This window comes from Hyperolius riggenbachi, chromosome 1, assembly GCF_040937935.1.
Source record: "Hyperolius riggenbachi isolate aHypRig1 chromosome 1, aHypRig1.pri, whole genome shotgun sequence".
Lineage (NCBI taxonomy): Eukaryota > Metazoa > Chordata > Amphibia > Anura > Hyperoliidae > Hyperolius > Hyperolius riggenbachi.
Window position 1 is genome coordinate 665024662 of NC_090646.1, and position 13609 is coordinate 665038270.

Consider the following 13609-nt stretch of genomic DNA (forward strand, 5'->3'; position numbering starts at 1 on the left):
AGGGGGCCCAGGCCTAATGATGTGTGAGGGGCCCCAAAATTTCTGATGGCGGCCCTGGCAATGGGTGTCACATATACACAGAGCCAAGTGTACTGGGGGCTGCAGTATGGATGTACCCCCAAACCAGCCACAATCCCCCATAATCCATCTCCAGTCACTGCAATGGGTGTCACATATACACAGAGCCAGGTGTACTGGGGGCTGCAGTATGGATGTACCCCCAAACCAGCCACAATCCCCCATAATCCATCTCCAGTCACTGCAATGGGTGTCACATATACACAGAGCCAGGTGTACTGGGGGCTGCAGTATGGATGTACCCTCCAAACCAGCCACAATCCCCCCCATAATCCCTCCTCCAGCCACTGCTATGGATGTCACATATACACAGAGCCAGGTGTACTGGGGGCTGCAGTATGGATGTACCCCCAAACCAGCCACACCCCAATAATCCCTCCCCAGTCACTGCAATGGGTGTCACATATACACAGAGCCAGGTGTACTGGAGGCTGCAGTATGGATGTACCCCCAAACCAGCCACAATCCCCCCATAATCCCTCCTCCAGTCACTGCAATGGGTGTCACATATACACAGAGCCAGGTGTACTGGGGGCTGCAGTATGGATGTACCCCCAAACCAGCCACAATCCCCCATAATCCCTCCCCAGTCACTGCAATGGGTGTCACATATACACAGAGCCAGGTGTACTGGGGGCTGCAGTATGGATGTACCCCCAAACCAGCCACAATCCCCCCATAATCCCTCTCCAGTCACTGCAATGGGTGTCACATATACACAGAGCCAGGTGTACTGGGGCTGCAGTATGGATGTACCCCCAAACCAGCCACAATCCCCCCATAATCCCTCCCCAGTCACTGCAATGGATGTCACATATACACAGAGCCAGGTGTACTGGGGGCTGCAGTATGGATGTACCCCCAAACCAGCCACAATCCCCCCATAATCCCTCTCCAGTCACTGCAATGGGTGTCACATATACACAGAGCCAGGTGTACTGGGGGCTGCAGTATGGATGTACCCCCAGATCAGCCACAATCCTCCATAATCCCTCCCCAGTCACTGCAATGGGTGTCACATATACACAGAGCCAGGTGTACTGGGGGCTGCAGTATGGATGTACCTCCAAACCAGCCACAATCCCCCCATAATCCCTCCCCCAGTCACTGCAATGGGTGTCACATATATATAGAGCCAGGTGTACTGGGGGCTGCAATATGGATGTACCCCCAAACCAGCCACAATCCCCCCATAATCCCTCCCCAGTCACTGCAATGGGTGTCACATATACACAGAGCCAGGTGTACTGGAGGCTGCAGTATGGATGTACCCCCAAACCAGCCACAATCCCCCATAATCCCTCCCCCAGTCTCTGCAATGGATGTCACATATACACAGAGCCAAGTGTACTGGGGGCTGCAGTATGGATGTACCCCTAAACCAGCCACAATCCCCCATAATCCCTACCCAGTCACTGCAATGGATGTCACATATACACTGAGCCAGGTGTACTGGGGGCTGCAGTATGGATGTACCCTCCAAACCAGCCCCAATCCCCCCATAATCCCTCCTCCAGCCACTGCTATGGATGTCACATATACACAGAGCCAGGTGTACTGGGGGCTGCAGTATGGATGTACCCCCAAACCAGCCACACCCCCATAATCCCTCCCCAGTCACTGCAATGGGTGTCACATATACACAGAGCCAGGTGTACTGGAGGCTGCAGTATGGATGTACCCCCAAACCAGCCACAATCCCCCCATAATCCCTCCTCCAGTCACTGCAATGGGTGTCACATATACACAGAGCCAGGTGTACTGGGGGCTGCAGTATGGATGTACCCCCAAACCAGCCACAATCCCCCATAATCCCTCCCCAGTCACTGCAATGGGTGTCACATATACACAGAGCCAGGTGTACTGGGGGCTGCAGTATGGATGTACCACCAAACCAGCCACAATCCCCCCATAATCCCTCCCCAATCACTGCAATGGGTGTCACTATTGGGGAATGTGAGAATGGAAAATGATGATGAAATAAAGTGAAATAATTCTGCTGATCTCTGCTGCAATCAGGGCTGTTATACTCACTGTAATTCCTCTATCCGGCTTGTTGTCAGAGCCGCCATCAGAACACTCAATGCATCACCCCCCAGCTTGTTATATGACAGGCTCAGCTTTCTCAGAGTCTGGTTATTCCTTATCCCGGATGCCAGGTGGGGGCAGCAACTGGAGAGCAGAGCATTACTCCCCAAACTGCAGGAGAAGAGAAGAATATTACCAGAAATCTATAAAAACTGCATACAATCTATATATATAATAGAGTAAGTGCCTCAACCTTCGAGCAAGAAGAAGAAGTAGCGCCCTGCCCGCAGGGCGTGCCTCAACCTTCAAGCAAGAAGTACTTTGCATGAGAAAATGTATGCGTGCTCAAACACCAAGTTTAAGGCTTCTTTTCCATGGACTGTTGAGCTGTGTGCTCAGCAAGCAGTTACCAGGCAGCAGTAAGCAGTTACCAGGCAGCAATGAGCAGTTGCCAGGCAGCAGCAAGCAGTTACCAGGCAGCAGTGAGCAGTTGTAAGAGTTTGAGAGGCATTTTACTGCCTATCAACTGTCCGTGGAAAAGAGGCCTACCCTAGCAAGTCTGGCTTTGCAAATCTTGCCTAATTGGCTATTCATGAGGCAATGCTCATGCAAATTTGCTTTTGCATGCCAAACTATGCAGGGTCAAAAAAACAATACTGCAAAGCGGTCGCCCTGCTACATGCCAGTGATGAGCGAAAATACAAAAATTCGTTTCGCCAAATTTTTACCGAATTTTCGCCTAATTTCGTTTTGACAGGCGAATTTTCCATCGAATTTTTTTGCGTTCATTTTCGCCTAATGCCAGTCATATTCGTGTTACTTGCGTATTATTGCAGACACTTTCCGCATAAGGGCATTAGCGTCCGCATACAGAGAAGTTTCTTGCGCATTATTGCGGACATTTTTCTGTATAAACGTCCGCATAGACTGAATTGCCATGCGGATTATTGCGGACATTTTTCTGCATAAGGGCATAAGCATCCGCATACAATGAATTTTCGATGCTGGTCAAAAACGCAAATATTTCTGAAGATTTTCGTGAAAATTCGCCGAAATTGAAAACTGGATTTTCGGTACGAAAACGACTTAGGCGAAAATTCGCAAGCAACACTGCTACATGCTACATTAGCACTATTCAGGAGCGCCACAGGGAGGATTCCCAATGCCCCCTTTTTATACAACCGGGGGGACTGCGGGGTCCCAGGCAGTGCTGCTCAAAACCGATCCGGATGCTACTCGGATAGTAGCAATCCGGATTTCTCTCAGTAATGCATTGCGGCCTGGGTGGGGGGTTTAAATCTTACCTATCATGACGTCTTCTTAGTCTGTCCCTCGTCGCCTCCCACGATGCGCTCCAATCCGGCGTCACATGACTATACTACACTTCCTCCTTCAACCCGGAAGGAGGAAGTGTTTTTAGTCACATGACGCCGGATTGGAGTGCATCCTGGGAGGCGACGAGGGACGGACAAAGAAGTCATTCATAGTCTATATCTGCAGATCTCATGCTGGGCATACACGGTACGTTTTCTACCATGTAATCGAGCTGCTGATGGCTCGATTGATAATTTCCGACGTGCTCGATACCGGCGGGCAGGACAAAAGAGGAAACGAGTGGAAGATAAGGAAGCGCCCGCGGGGACGAGCGGGAATCGAGCCAGCGGCTCGATTACACGGTAGTATACGTGCCATGTATGCCCAGCATAATACACACCTTGTTTGACGGACATTCATCTGCAGACCCGACAATCATCTGCAGATCCAAAGATCCATCCTGGTTGATCTGATCTGCAGATGATTGTCCGTTAAACAAGGTGCGTATGAGATCTGCAGATTATGAATGTATTTTGTAGGTACTGATCTTTTGCAGGAACTGATCTTTTGCAGATACTGATCTTTTGAAAGTGTCCAACATCTTTGTGTGCAGCATCTTGCAAAGATTTCAATCTGATGGGGAGTTCAGCTCCATAGAATAGACTGTGTAGAGTATGGCTCTCATACTACACGGAAGGGGGCAAAATTGGTCTGTGACATAGCTCTAAAAAATCTGACAAAAAATTCATTCTCTGCCATTCTCCTCTGTAGAAAGACACTTAAAGCCAAGGTCTGCACCTTTAAAGGGACTCCGAGCAGTGCAGAAACTATGTAAAGATGCATATCATTTTAAAGCTCTCTTTCTCCTCTTTTCAATGATATATAAACCGCCGCCCTACGCCTTTTAGTTTTCGCTATTTTCGCGATTGAAATTGCCATGGCCGTGATTTCAATCACGAAAATAGAGAAAACTAAAAGGCGTAGGGCGATGATTTAGGTGTCGCCAGAAAGAGGAGAAAGAGAGCTTTAAAATGATATCCATCTTTCCATAGTTACATTGTATTACACAGGGCGACTTTTTCCTAAAGTCAGCAGCTCCATTCTGCTGAATGGAGCTGCTGACACTGGGGAAAGTGTCGTCCTGTGTAATACAAGTAACTATGGAAAGATTGATATCATTTTAAAGCTCTCTTTCTCCTCTTTCTGACGACACCTAAATCGTCGCCCTACACCTTTTAGTTTTCTCTATTTTCGCGATTGAAATCGCGGCCACGGCAATTTCAATCGCGAAAATAGCGAAAACTAAAAGGCGTAGGGCGGCGGTTTATATATCATTGGAAAGAGGAGAAAGAGAGCTTTAAAATGATATGCATCTTTACATAGTTTCTGCACTGCTCGGAGTCCCTTTAATGTACTGATACTGAGTCCTTTTTCAAGTCCTGCTTGGAGAAATTCTAACGGAGTATACTCTTGTCTTGAATCCATTTTATTTTCATCACACCAATGAAGATAGGTCCTCCATGCTTTCAAGTAAATTTTTCTAGTGACAATCTTTCTACTTTGTAGCAGAGTGTTGGACAAACTTCCAGAAAACCCCTTATCTCTTAACAGCTTCTATTCATCATCCAAGCTGACAGATGCAACATTTCCAGATGCGGGTGCATCACTGGACCCTGATGTAACAGATCCTGACGTAGAGGCAACACTACTGGTTCCTGCACTGATAACTTCCCTATCAGAGAAAACCAAGCTCTTTTTGACCAGAAAGGTATTATTAGTATGCCTGTTGCCCTCTCCCTGTAAATCTTGTTGAGGGTTTTCTGAATCAACCTGAACGGAGGAAAAGCATAAATCAGATGATCCCTCCAATTCTGTGAAAAAGCATCCACTGCGACAGGATTGTCGTGGGACAAAGGGAACAAAATCTGTGACATTTTGCATTCTTCTTGGTCGCAAATAAGTCTATTGTCGGGGTCCCCCATTTGCGTGTCAGACCCTGGAAGACTTCTTCGTTCAGTATCCATTCGTCCTGGCTTAGTTGTGACCTGCTTAGGTAATCTGCAATAAAGTTTAATGTTCCTTTTAGGTGTACTGCAGTCAGTGATGCCAGATTCATTTCTGCCCACAGAAGGATCCTGCTCACTCTGTTGAACAATGATCTGCTCCTGGTTCCTCCCTGATGATTTATGCGGGCCACCACTGTACTGTTGTCTGATCTGATTACTACATGTAGCCCCTGAATGGATACTTGAAATTGTAATAGTGCCATCCTTACTGCTTCCATTTCTCTGATATTGGAATGAGCTTGGGCCAGATGTTTCCCCCAAGCCCCCTGTGTTGGAATATTCTCCATATGTGCTCCCCAGCCCCAAGAACTGGCGTCTGTGGTTATCATCTTTTGGTATGGAAAGTCCCATAATCGGCCCTCCTTTAGATGAGATGGCTCCAACCACCATTGAAGTGACATCTTGACATAATGTGGTATTAGCACCTTCTTGTCTAAGGCATTCTGTTTTTTGTTCTAAGATTGTAAAATCCATAGCTGAAGTTGTCTTGAATGCATTTGGCCCCATAGGACCGCCGGGAATGAGGATGTCATAAGACCGAGCAGAGACATGGCTTTTCTTAGTGTGATGATACTTGATTCCTGAAATGAAATAACATTCATTAATAAAAGTTCTCTCTTATGTGCAGGGAGATAAACTCTTTGATTAACAGTATTTATCTGAAACCCCAAAAAACCATAATCTGAGATGGAATGAGAGATGATTTTTTCCAATTGATTAACCACCCTACTGATTCAAGAACCCTCACTGAGGTCTGGATCTGGGTGGATACTGACATAGCCGAGTCTCCCCACACAAACAAGTCATCTAGATATGCTATGATCTGAATCTCCTTAAGTCTCAATAAAGCAAGAATTTCAGTCATTACTTTCGTAAACAACCATGGAGCAGAAGAAACGCCAAATGGAAGGGCTGTAAACTGATAGTGTCTTACCTCGCCTGTTTGATGTACTGCAAACCTCATGAATGCTTGAGATTCCGGGTGTATTGGAATATGGAGATATGCATCTTGTAGATCTAGAGACGCCATATATGCTCTGTCTTGAAGTAAGCCTAGAACAGACCATATGTTGTCCATTTTGAAATTTCTGTAACAAATGAATTTGTTCAGGGTTTTTAGATTGAGAATAAGTCTGAAGTTCCCTTGCGGCTTCTTGACCAGAAACACTGGGGAGTAAAAACCTTCCCCTCTTTGACACCTCGGAACTTCTCTTACCACCTGTTTTTGCAAAAGATCTGACACCACATCTTGTAAGGCTAAATTCTGCTCTGTTAAGGAGGGGGGGGGGGGGAGGTGTTACCAGAAATCTTGTGTTTGGCTTCTCTACAAACTCCAGCCTGTAACCCTCCAGTATAATCCTTCTTATCCATAGATTGTTGGACAGTGTATACCAGTTCTCTATGAAGTGAGCCGGTCTTCCTCCCACCGGAATCCTGGCGTCATTGTTTTTTAGGCTGATTGGCTGGGGAAAAGGGAAAGGAAGATTTTCCCTTTTGCTCCTTTTGTGCTCTCCAGTTCCTTCTAAAACCTGGTCTAGCCTCTGACTCCTGCTTCCTTGAACCTCGAAAGGAATGTCTAAATCTGAATGTTTTCTTCTTATTTGGAACATTTTTCTTATAGTCTGCTGATCTCTCTAATGTTTCATCTAGTTTTGATCCAAATAATAGATTACCTTTACATGGAAAACCACACAGTTTTATCTTAGAAGAAACATCACCTTCCCAGGGTCTCACCCATATTCCCCTGCTTGCTGAATTTTATAAAGCGAAAGCTCTTGCTGTTAGTCTCACGTTTTCATCCGCTGCATCTGTAAGATAATCCACTACATGGAACAGATTAGGAAAATATTTGAGTATAACATCTCTAGGCGAACCTTCTACAATATGCATTTCTAACTGTTGTAACCATATTTTTAATGACCTTGAAAAGGCTGCACATGCCACGGCTGGTTTGAAGATTAAAGTAGTTGTTTCCCAATTCCTCCTTAACAAATTGTCAACTTTTTTGTCTAGAGGATACTTCAGTACCCAAAAGTCCTCAAATTGTAAGTCCGATTTACGAGATACTTTAGATAATGCAGGATCCAATTTAGGAACTGGTCTCCAATTTTTTTGGTCTTCGGGTTTAAAGGGATATCTCCTATTCATAGATTTTGGCCAAAAAGCTCTCTTTTCTGGGTTCTGCCACTCTTTATCAATCAATTCTTTCAAGGTAGAATGAACTGGGATAAAACTTCTTTGATTATCTGCCAGACTCTTATACATTTTGTCTAAGGTGGAAAGGTCCTTCTCTTCCTCCTTAATATCCATTGTAGCAAACATTGCACTTAAAACCTGATCCATATTATCCATGGAAAAAGCAAATCTTTGTCCCTTTCTTGTTTCCTCTGGTTTAACAGTCTCATCTTCAGCACTCATTTCTTCCACAGATGAGATTTCACCATCTGAATGTTCTGAGTCTGAATTCCACTTCCTCTTCTGTCCCTGCTGAGATTCGCCAACAGCTATCGATGTTTTAGGAGAGGAGGGAATAACTTTAGGTGGTAGTGATTTAGGTACTGCTGAAGAGGTAGAGGGTGCAGACTCTTTATAGGATTGAAAAGTAGCCTTTATCTCTGACTTCATCCATCCCATAAGGTCTTTAAACATAGCCGGGGTTTCCTCTTTAACCACCTTCTGAGTACAGGAATAACAAACTTTTCCCTGATGTAGTTGAAAACTTTGCTGCACATAAAGCACACTTCTTCTCTTTACGCTTTTGGTCCGATTTAGGCAATTGCGCTGAAGAATGGCCTGATTCAGCTTTCGTTTCCTTTCCTTTCCCCGGCTTGTCAGCTTTATCCAGCTTGGGCTACAAGCAAGAAAAAAGAAAGGAACCTAATTACTACCTATACTTCATAGGAATTACCACAAGATATACTGCCCACACTGTGGGACTACATACCAGACCAGCACTGGAGCTCTGCTCAGCAGATCCCTGCGGAGATATGTCTGATCCTTCCATGGTGAATGAGAATCATGGAGGACAGACGAAGTTGTTTTAAATACCTGCCTGGTTCCACCCTAAAAGGCTTCCCCTGCACAACAACAACCACGCACATAAGCTCCCTCCTACCCTCCTGCCTGGACTTACTTTACCGCCAGCACTGAAGGGGTTAACTCTGGACGGCGGTCAGCCCTCACCACTGCATGCCGCCCCACGCCAGTCCAGCTTCCGCTCTGTTTCCGAGAGGGGAGTGCCCAGGCTTCCTTCTGATCACCTGACCCGGACGAGCCAATCCGACCTCCGCCATGCCGATCACTTGCGCGTGCACTGCCGGCTCAGCTTCCGCTCCCATAAGCCCTGGCGTCTTCTGAGGTCTGTAATTCCGGAGACCGGCGTCCTCTCCCCACATCAGTCCGACTGGCTGACGCATATACAGGGTGGACTGCCGCTCAGAGCCTGCCGTCTGACATGGACTCTCCTGGTCGATCCTTCTCCTTCCGTGGACAGGAATTAAACTGAATGTGAGTTCCATTTAGGGGTGTATATATATATATATATATATATATATATATATATATATATATATATATATATATATATATATATATATGCTGCTGCTGGTTATGCTAATTTTTAACCTTTTCCTCTCCAATAGTATCTGGAGGGAATTTATCTCATATGGGTGCTGTCCTGGAGACGACCCTGGGAAAAGTATAATTCCATGTATTCCTAGGCCAGTCAACATGGCTCCGGGAAGTCTGACCTCCTGCTGAGCTCATCCTGTCTTTTTCAAAAGGCAGGACACTTGTCATTTGCTTGCTGTTGGGGGAGCTTTCACACCTGGTGTAGCTGGCCAGGAAAGGGACTCTTGGTGCTCAATTAGCATCTGAGTGAGATCAGCTCGAACAACCTGGGACACCTCTGCTAAGGCCCAGATCCCAGTCACATGCTAATTAACAAGTCACAGGCCATCCTGCACTTAAGTTACTGAACTATTTCTCTGCTAGAGCAAGGAGAGACCCCAGCTTGACTGCAGGTAGCCCCTACACAACCAATTCAGATCTGGCACGTCAACGGCAATCGGTGAAGTAAACCGATTGCGATTGCGTTCTCTTTTCTCACGCCTGTTCCGTGACAGTCACTCTTGGGGATGTGGTGTAACGATTGGTGTAGCAACACAGACGTCTGATTATGTGTGATCTGCAGAATCACCGATAATAAAGACGCTATACCTGATTATATGGTGATCTGCAGAATCACCAATAATGCAAGCCGCTGCTTCCATGGATGTTACAGTACCCCCCCCCCCCTTGAGGCGTGGACTCCGGACACGGTCCACCAGGTCTGTCAGGATGCAACCTATGAAACTCTTCCCTAAGTTCCTCTGCATGCATGCGACAACCCGGCACCCAAGATCTCTCCTCCGGGCCATACCCCCTCCAGTGAACTAGGTACTGTATGGAGTTACGCACCAGCCGAGAATCCAATATCTGTTCTATCTCATACTCGGGTTCCCCATCAATTACTACAGGGGGGGGGAGAGGAATCCACATGCACAGCGGGCTTCAAGAAGGACACATGAAAAGATTTAACACCTCTCATAGTGGGCGGAAGTGAAACGGCATACGTAACATGATTGATCCTTTTGGACACCGGGTATTGGCCTATGAATCTGGGACCCAGTTTTGTAGAGGGCTGCTTTAGAGCTAAATGCTGACTAGACACCCACACCATATCACCTGGTACAAAGGCCCACTCTACAGATAGTCTCTTATCTGCCTGCTTCTTTTGGGTCGCATAGGCTTTCTTAACGCGCAGAGACCCAGTGTTGTAATATTACAACATCACATTTAAGGGTAAAAAAAACCCCCTCCCCATTCTCTTCTTTTTAAAACCTCATGTATATTACTAATAGGACCTATTGTTCAGTTCTGCAACACTATTGGATGATTGAATGTATAAATAGGTCTGTTTATTTGGCCATGAAGTCATACAACCCTGTTGCCTGCTTTGGAGTATACCACTTTGTTGTTTTGGACGGGATACATTAAGACTCAAGTAAATAAAAAGTTTGAAATATTTTTTTCTGTGATAATTAATATGTGTAGGTCATGCAGATTTTGTGACATCATCAAATATACTGATATTGAGAGATTTAGAGATGGTTATTTCTATGTTGTAATTTTACAACAGTGGGTCATAGTGGTAGCAAGATTTTGTCTGCACAGTAAACTTGAGAAGGTGATAGTTTTCTTTGAGGCGAGGATGAAAGTGTTTGCATGACTAATTGAATAATATGTCTACCTGATAAGAGTTGTGGAATGGAAAGTGTAAAGTTGAAACATGAAACATGGACTAATGCTGGGCATACATGGGTCGATCTGGCGGACGATTAGCCGTTCCCGTTCGTCCGCGCGTGCACCCGGATCGATTACCGCTCGTCCCCGCCGGCGCTTCTTATCTCCCGCTCGATTCGCCGCTATTGTCCGGCCGCGGGTATCGAGCGCGGAATCGATCCCCGCGGTGATCGGACACGTCGGATATTATAAATCGAGCCATCAGCGGCTCGATTGCTAAAGGGGCATCGAGCCGTGTATGCCCAGCATTAGGGCTGGTGCACACCGAGCAGGTTTTTCTCATGTTTTTACAGCCGCTTGCGGCTGTGGAAACGCGTGGGTAATGTATTTCAATGAGGTGGTTCACATCAGAGCGGGAGGCATTTTGCTGAAACGCATACTCCCGGGCTGAGGCATTTTTTGGATTGCGGAGGCGTTTCTGCCTCCAATGTTAAGTATAGGAAACACGCAAACCGCTCTGAAAAACGCCAGTTCAGAGCGGTTTGCCAGGCGTTTTTGTTACAGAAGCTATTCAGTAACAGCTTTACTGTAACAATATATGAAATCTACTACACCAAAAACGCTACCCAAAAAAGCAAAACACTAGGTGAAACGCTTCATAAAAATAAGAAAAAGCGTTTCAAAAACCGCTAGCGTTTTGCGGATCTGCTAGCGGTTTATGGTGTGCACCAGGCCTTAATATGATGAATCGAGGCCTTAATATCAAACCTAACTGTTCCTGCCTGACAGGAAAGTCATTGGAACTTCCACAAATGCCTATCTCCTGCAGCCCTCAGACCTTCCAATACATATGGTAATTGATGACATTTTTCATTGTTTGATGCATCCACTGTAAACAGGCACCTAATTTGTACATCACGGGGTCCTGCTGGCAGACTTCCTAACCTTTTTTGTGCCCTGTTGTATCAACTGTTATCACCTGTTACCACCTGTTCTTTAACAGCTTATTTAATTAGAATTTTTGTATACCTTTACCTGTATATACGGTTTGGTGCTGGCAATTAGCTAATTTGTTTAACTTATGTATGTCTCTACCTACTGTATAGAGCCTTTAGAGTAAATTCATGGGCCAAAAGGCCATTACCCCATAACAGCTTCCTGGTCAGCACACTGTTAAACTGTAATATTGCCCACTTGAGCCATAGAGAAACATGGACATTACCTTGCACATTCAGTTGTAACTGACAGCAGCTGATATATAACTGATTTATAACTGATAGCAACTGGTATATTTCAGTCCTGACAATCTTGTTAGAACTGGAAAGGATCACTGTAAGAAGAAAGCGGTGAGCTTCTGAGAGGAAAGGTAAGGATGTAATATTAATTTGCAGCTACGTCATGTGTTTATTTTAAATAATTTTACTCAGTACAGGTTCCTGTTAAATACACCAACAGCAGAAACAAATAACGACAGGGCAGTGCAGGCGATACTGCACTTGGAATTTACCGCCCTGACATGCCCCCTTTCTGCTTCTTGAATACTAGTTTCGGAAGATTTACCGCACAATTACCGCACGCACGATACTGACATGCGATGTCATTCATTAATACTAACTTCCGCTACATGCTTGCGCTAAATTACTGAATGCTCGATAAAGCATTCGGAAAGCGTTTGGTAACACTTGATGAATCGAGGCCATAGTCTGGATCCCGTGGTTATTTTTATATGATACTCATTTTTTTTATTAAATTGATAATAAAAATTAATTTTTTTCTTTATTATACTGTTGTTATTGTGCATATACATGAACTTATGTGGGTCTTTATAAACTGTAAACTAAAAAATAACTTTTAATTTGTTTTAAAGAATGTGAGTGATACTATTGAAATTCTGCTACTCTACAAGCCCAGCGTTGCAATTTTACAACATCCTCCCAAAAAGTTACTAAAATGTCAAAATAAAAAAAAAAACACTGATCACAAGGCATCACAAGACTCCTATAACAACATGTGAAAGGTTGAAAACATTTTTTGAAGTTTTTTTCTATATTTGGGTCTCTGTGGGTTAAGATTTCTCTTAACCATACCCCAGATCTCTTTCAATGTTCCCTGCCACTCTTCCAGAGCCGGGAAAGGAGATGATACCACGGGCAGTGGGGAAAATTTAGGTGATCTCCCCGTTACAACCTGAAATGGAGAGAACCCCGAGGAAGCACTCTTCACATTATTAAGGGCAAATTCTGCAAAAGGTAGAAATTTGACCCAATCCACCTGAGCATCTGCCACGTAGCACCTAAGAAACTGTTCCAAGGACTGGTTAATCCCTTCGGTCTGCCCATTGGTCTGTGGGTGGTAGCCGGAGGAAAACAATAGATTCATACCCAGATGATGACAAAAGGCCCTCCAGAACTTGGAAACAAACTGGACTCCCCTATCTGACACCACATTTTCAGGAATACCATGCAATCTGAAAATGTGGTGAATGAAGAGCTCCGCCAGTTCCTGTGCAGAGGGGAGTCCGTCCAAGGGAACGAAATGGGCCATTTTACTGAACCTATCGACTACCACCCATATGACTATTTTCCCATCAGATCTGGGCAGTTCACCCACAAAGTCCATGGACAGGTGAGTCCATGGCTGCTCAGGCACCGGTAGTGACTGTAGTGTACCCACAGGAGCTTGTCTAGATGACTTACTCCTGGCACAGACAGAACAGGTTCCAACAAACTCTTTACAGTCGGAAACAATTGAGGGCCACCAGACACATCTGTCTAGCAACTCCTGCGTGCGGGCAACCCCTTAGTGACCTGCATTCTTATGGGCATGAAAAACGTGTAGAA

General features: G+C 45.3%; 1 protein-coding gene across 2 annotated transcripts in view; it reads right to left on the reverse strand.

Annotated features, from left to right (window-relative positions):
* LOC137532290 (NACHT, LRR and PYD domains-containing protein 12-like) overlaps nucleotides 1-13609 on the reverse strand; it is a 362324-nt gene that overhangs the window by 132225 nt on the left and 216490 nt on the right. Inside the window, exon 10 of one of the 2 annotated variants that reach the window (XM_068252660.1) lies at nucleotides 2113-2277. The exons of the other annotated variant lie outside the window; for it this stretch is intronic. Coding sequence (XP_068108761.1) covers nucleotides 2113-2277 — 165 coding nt within the window. The remainder of the gene's footprint in view (nucleotides 1-2112; nucleotides 2278-13609) is intronic. 2 annotated transcript variants of the gene reach the window in all.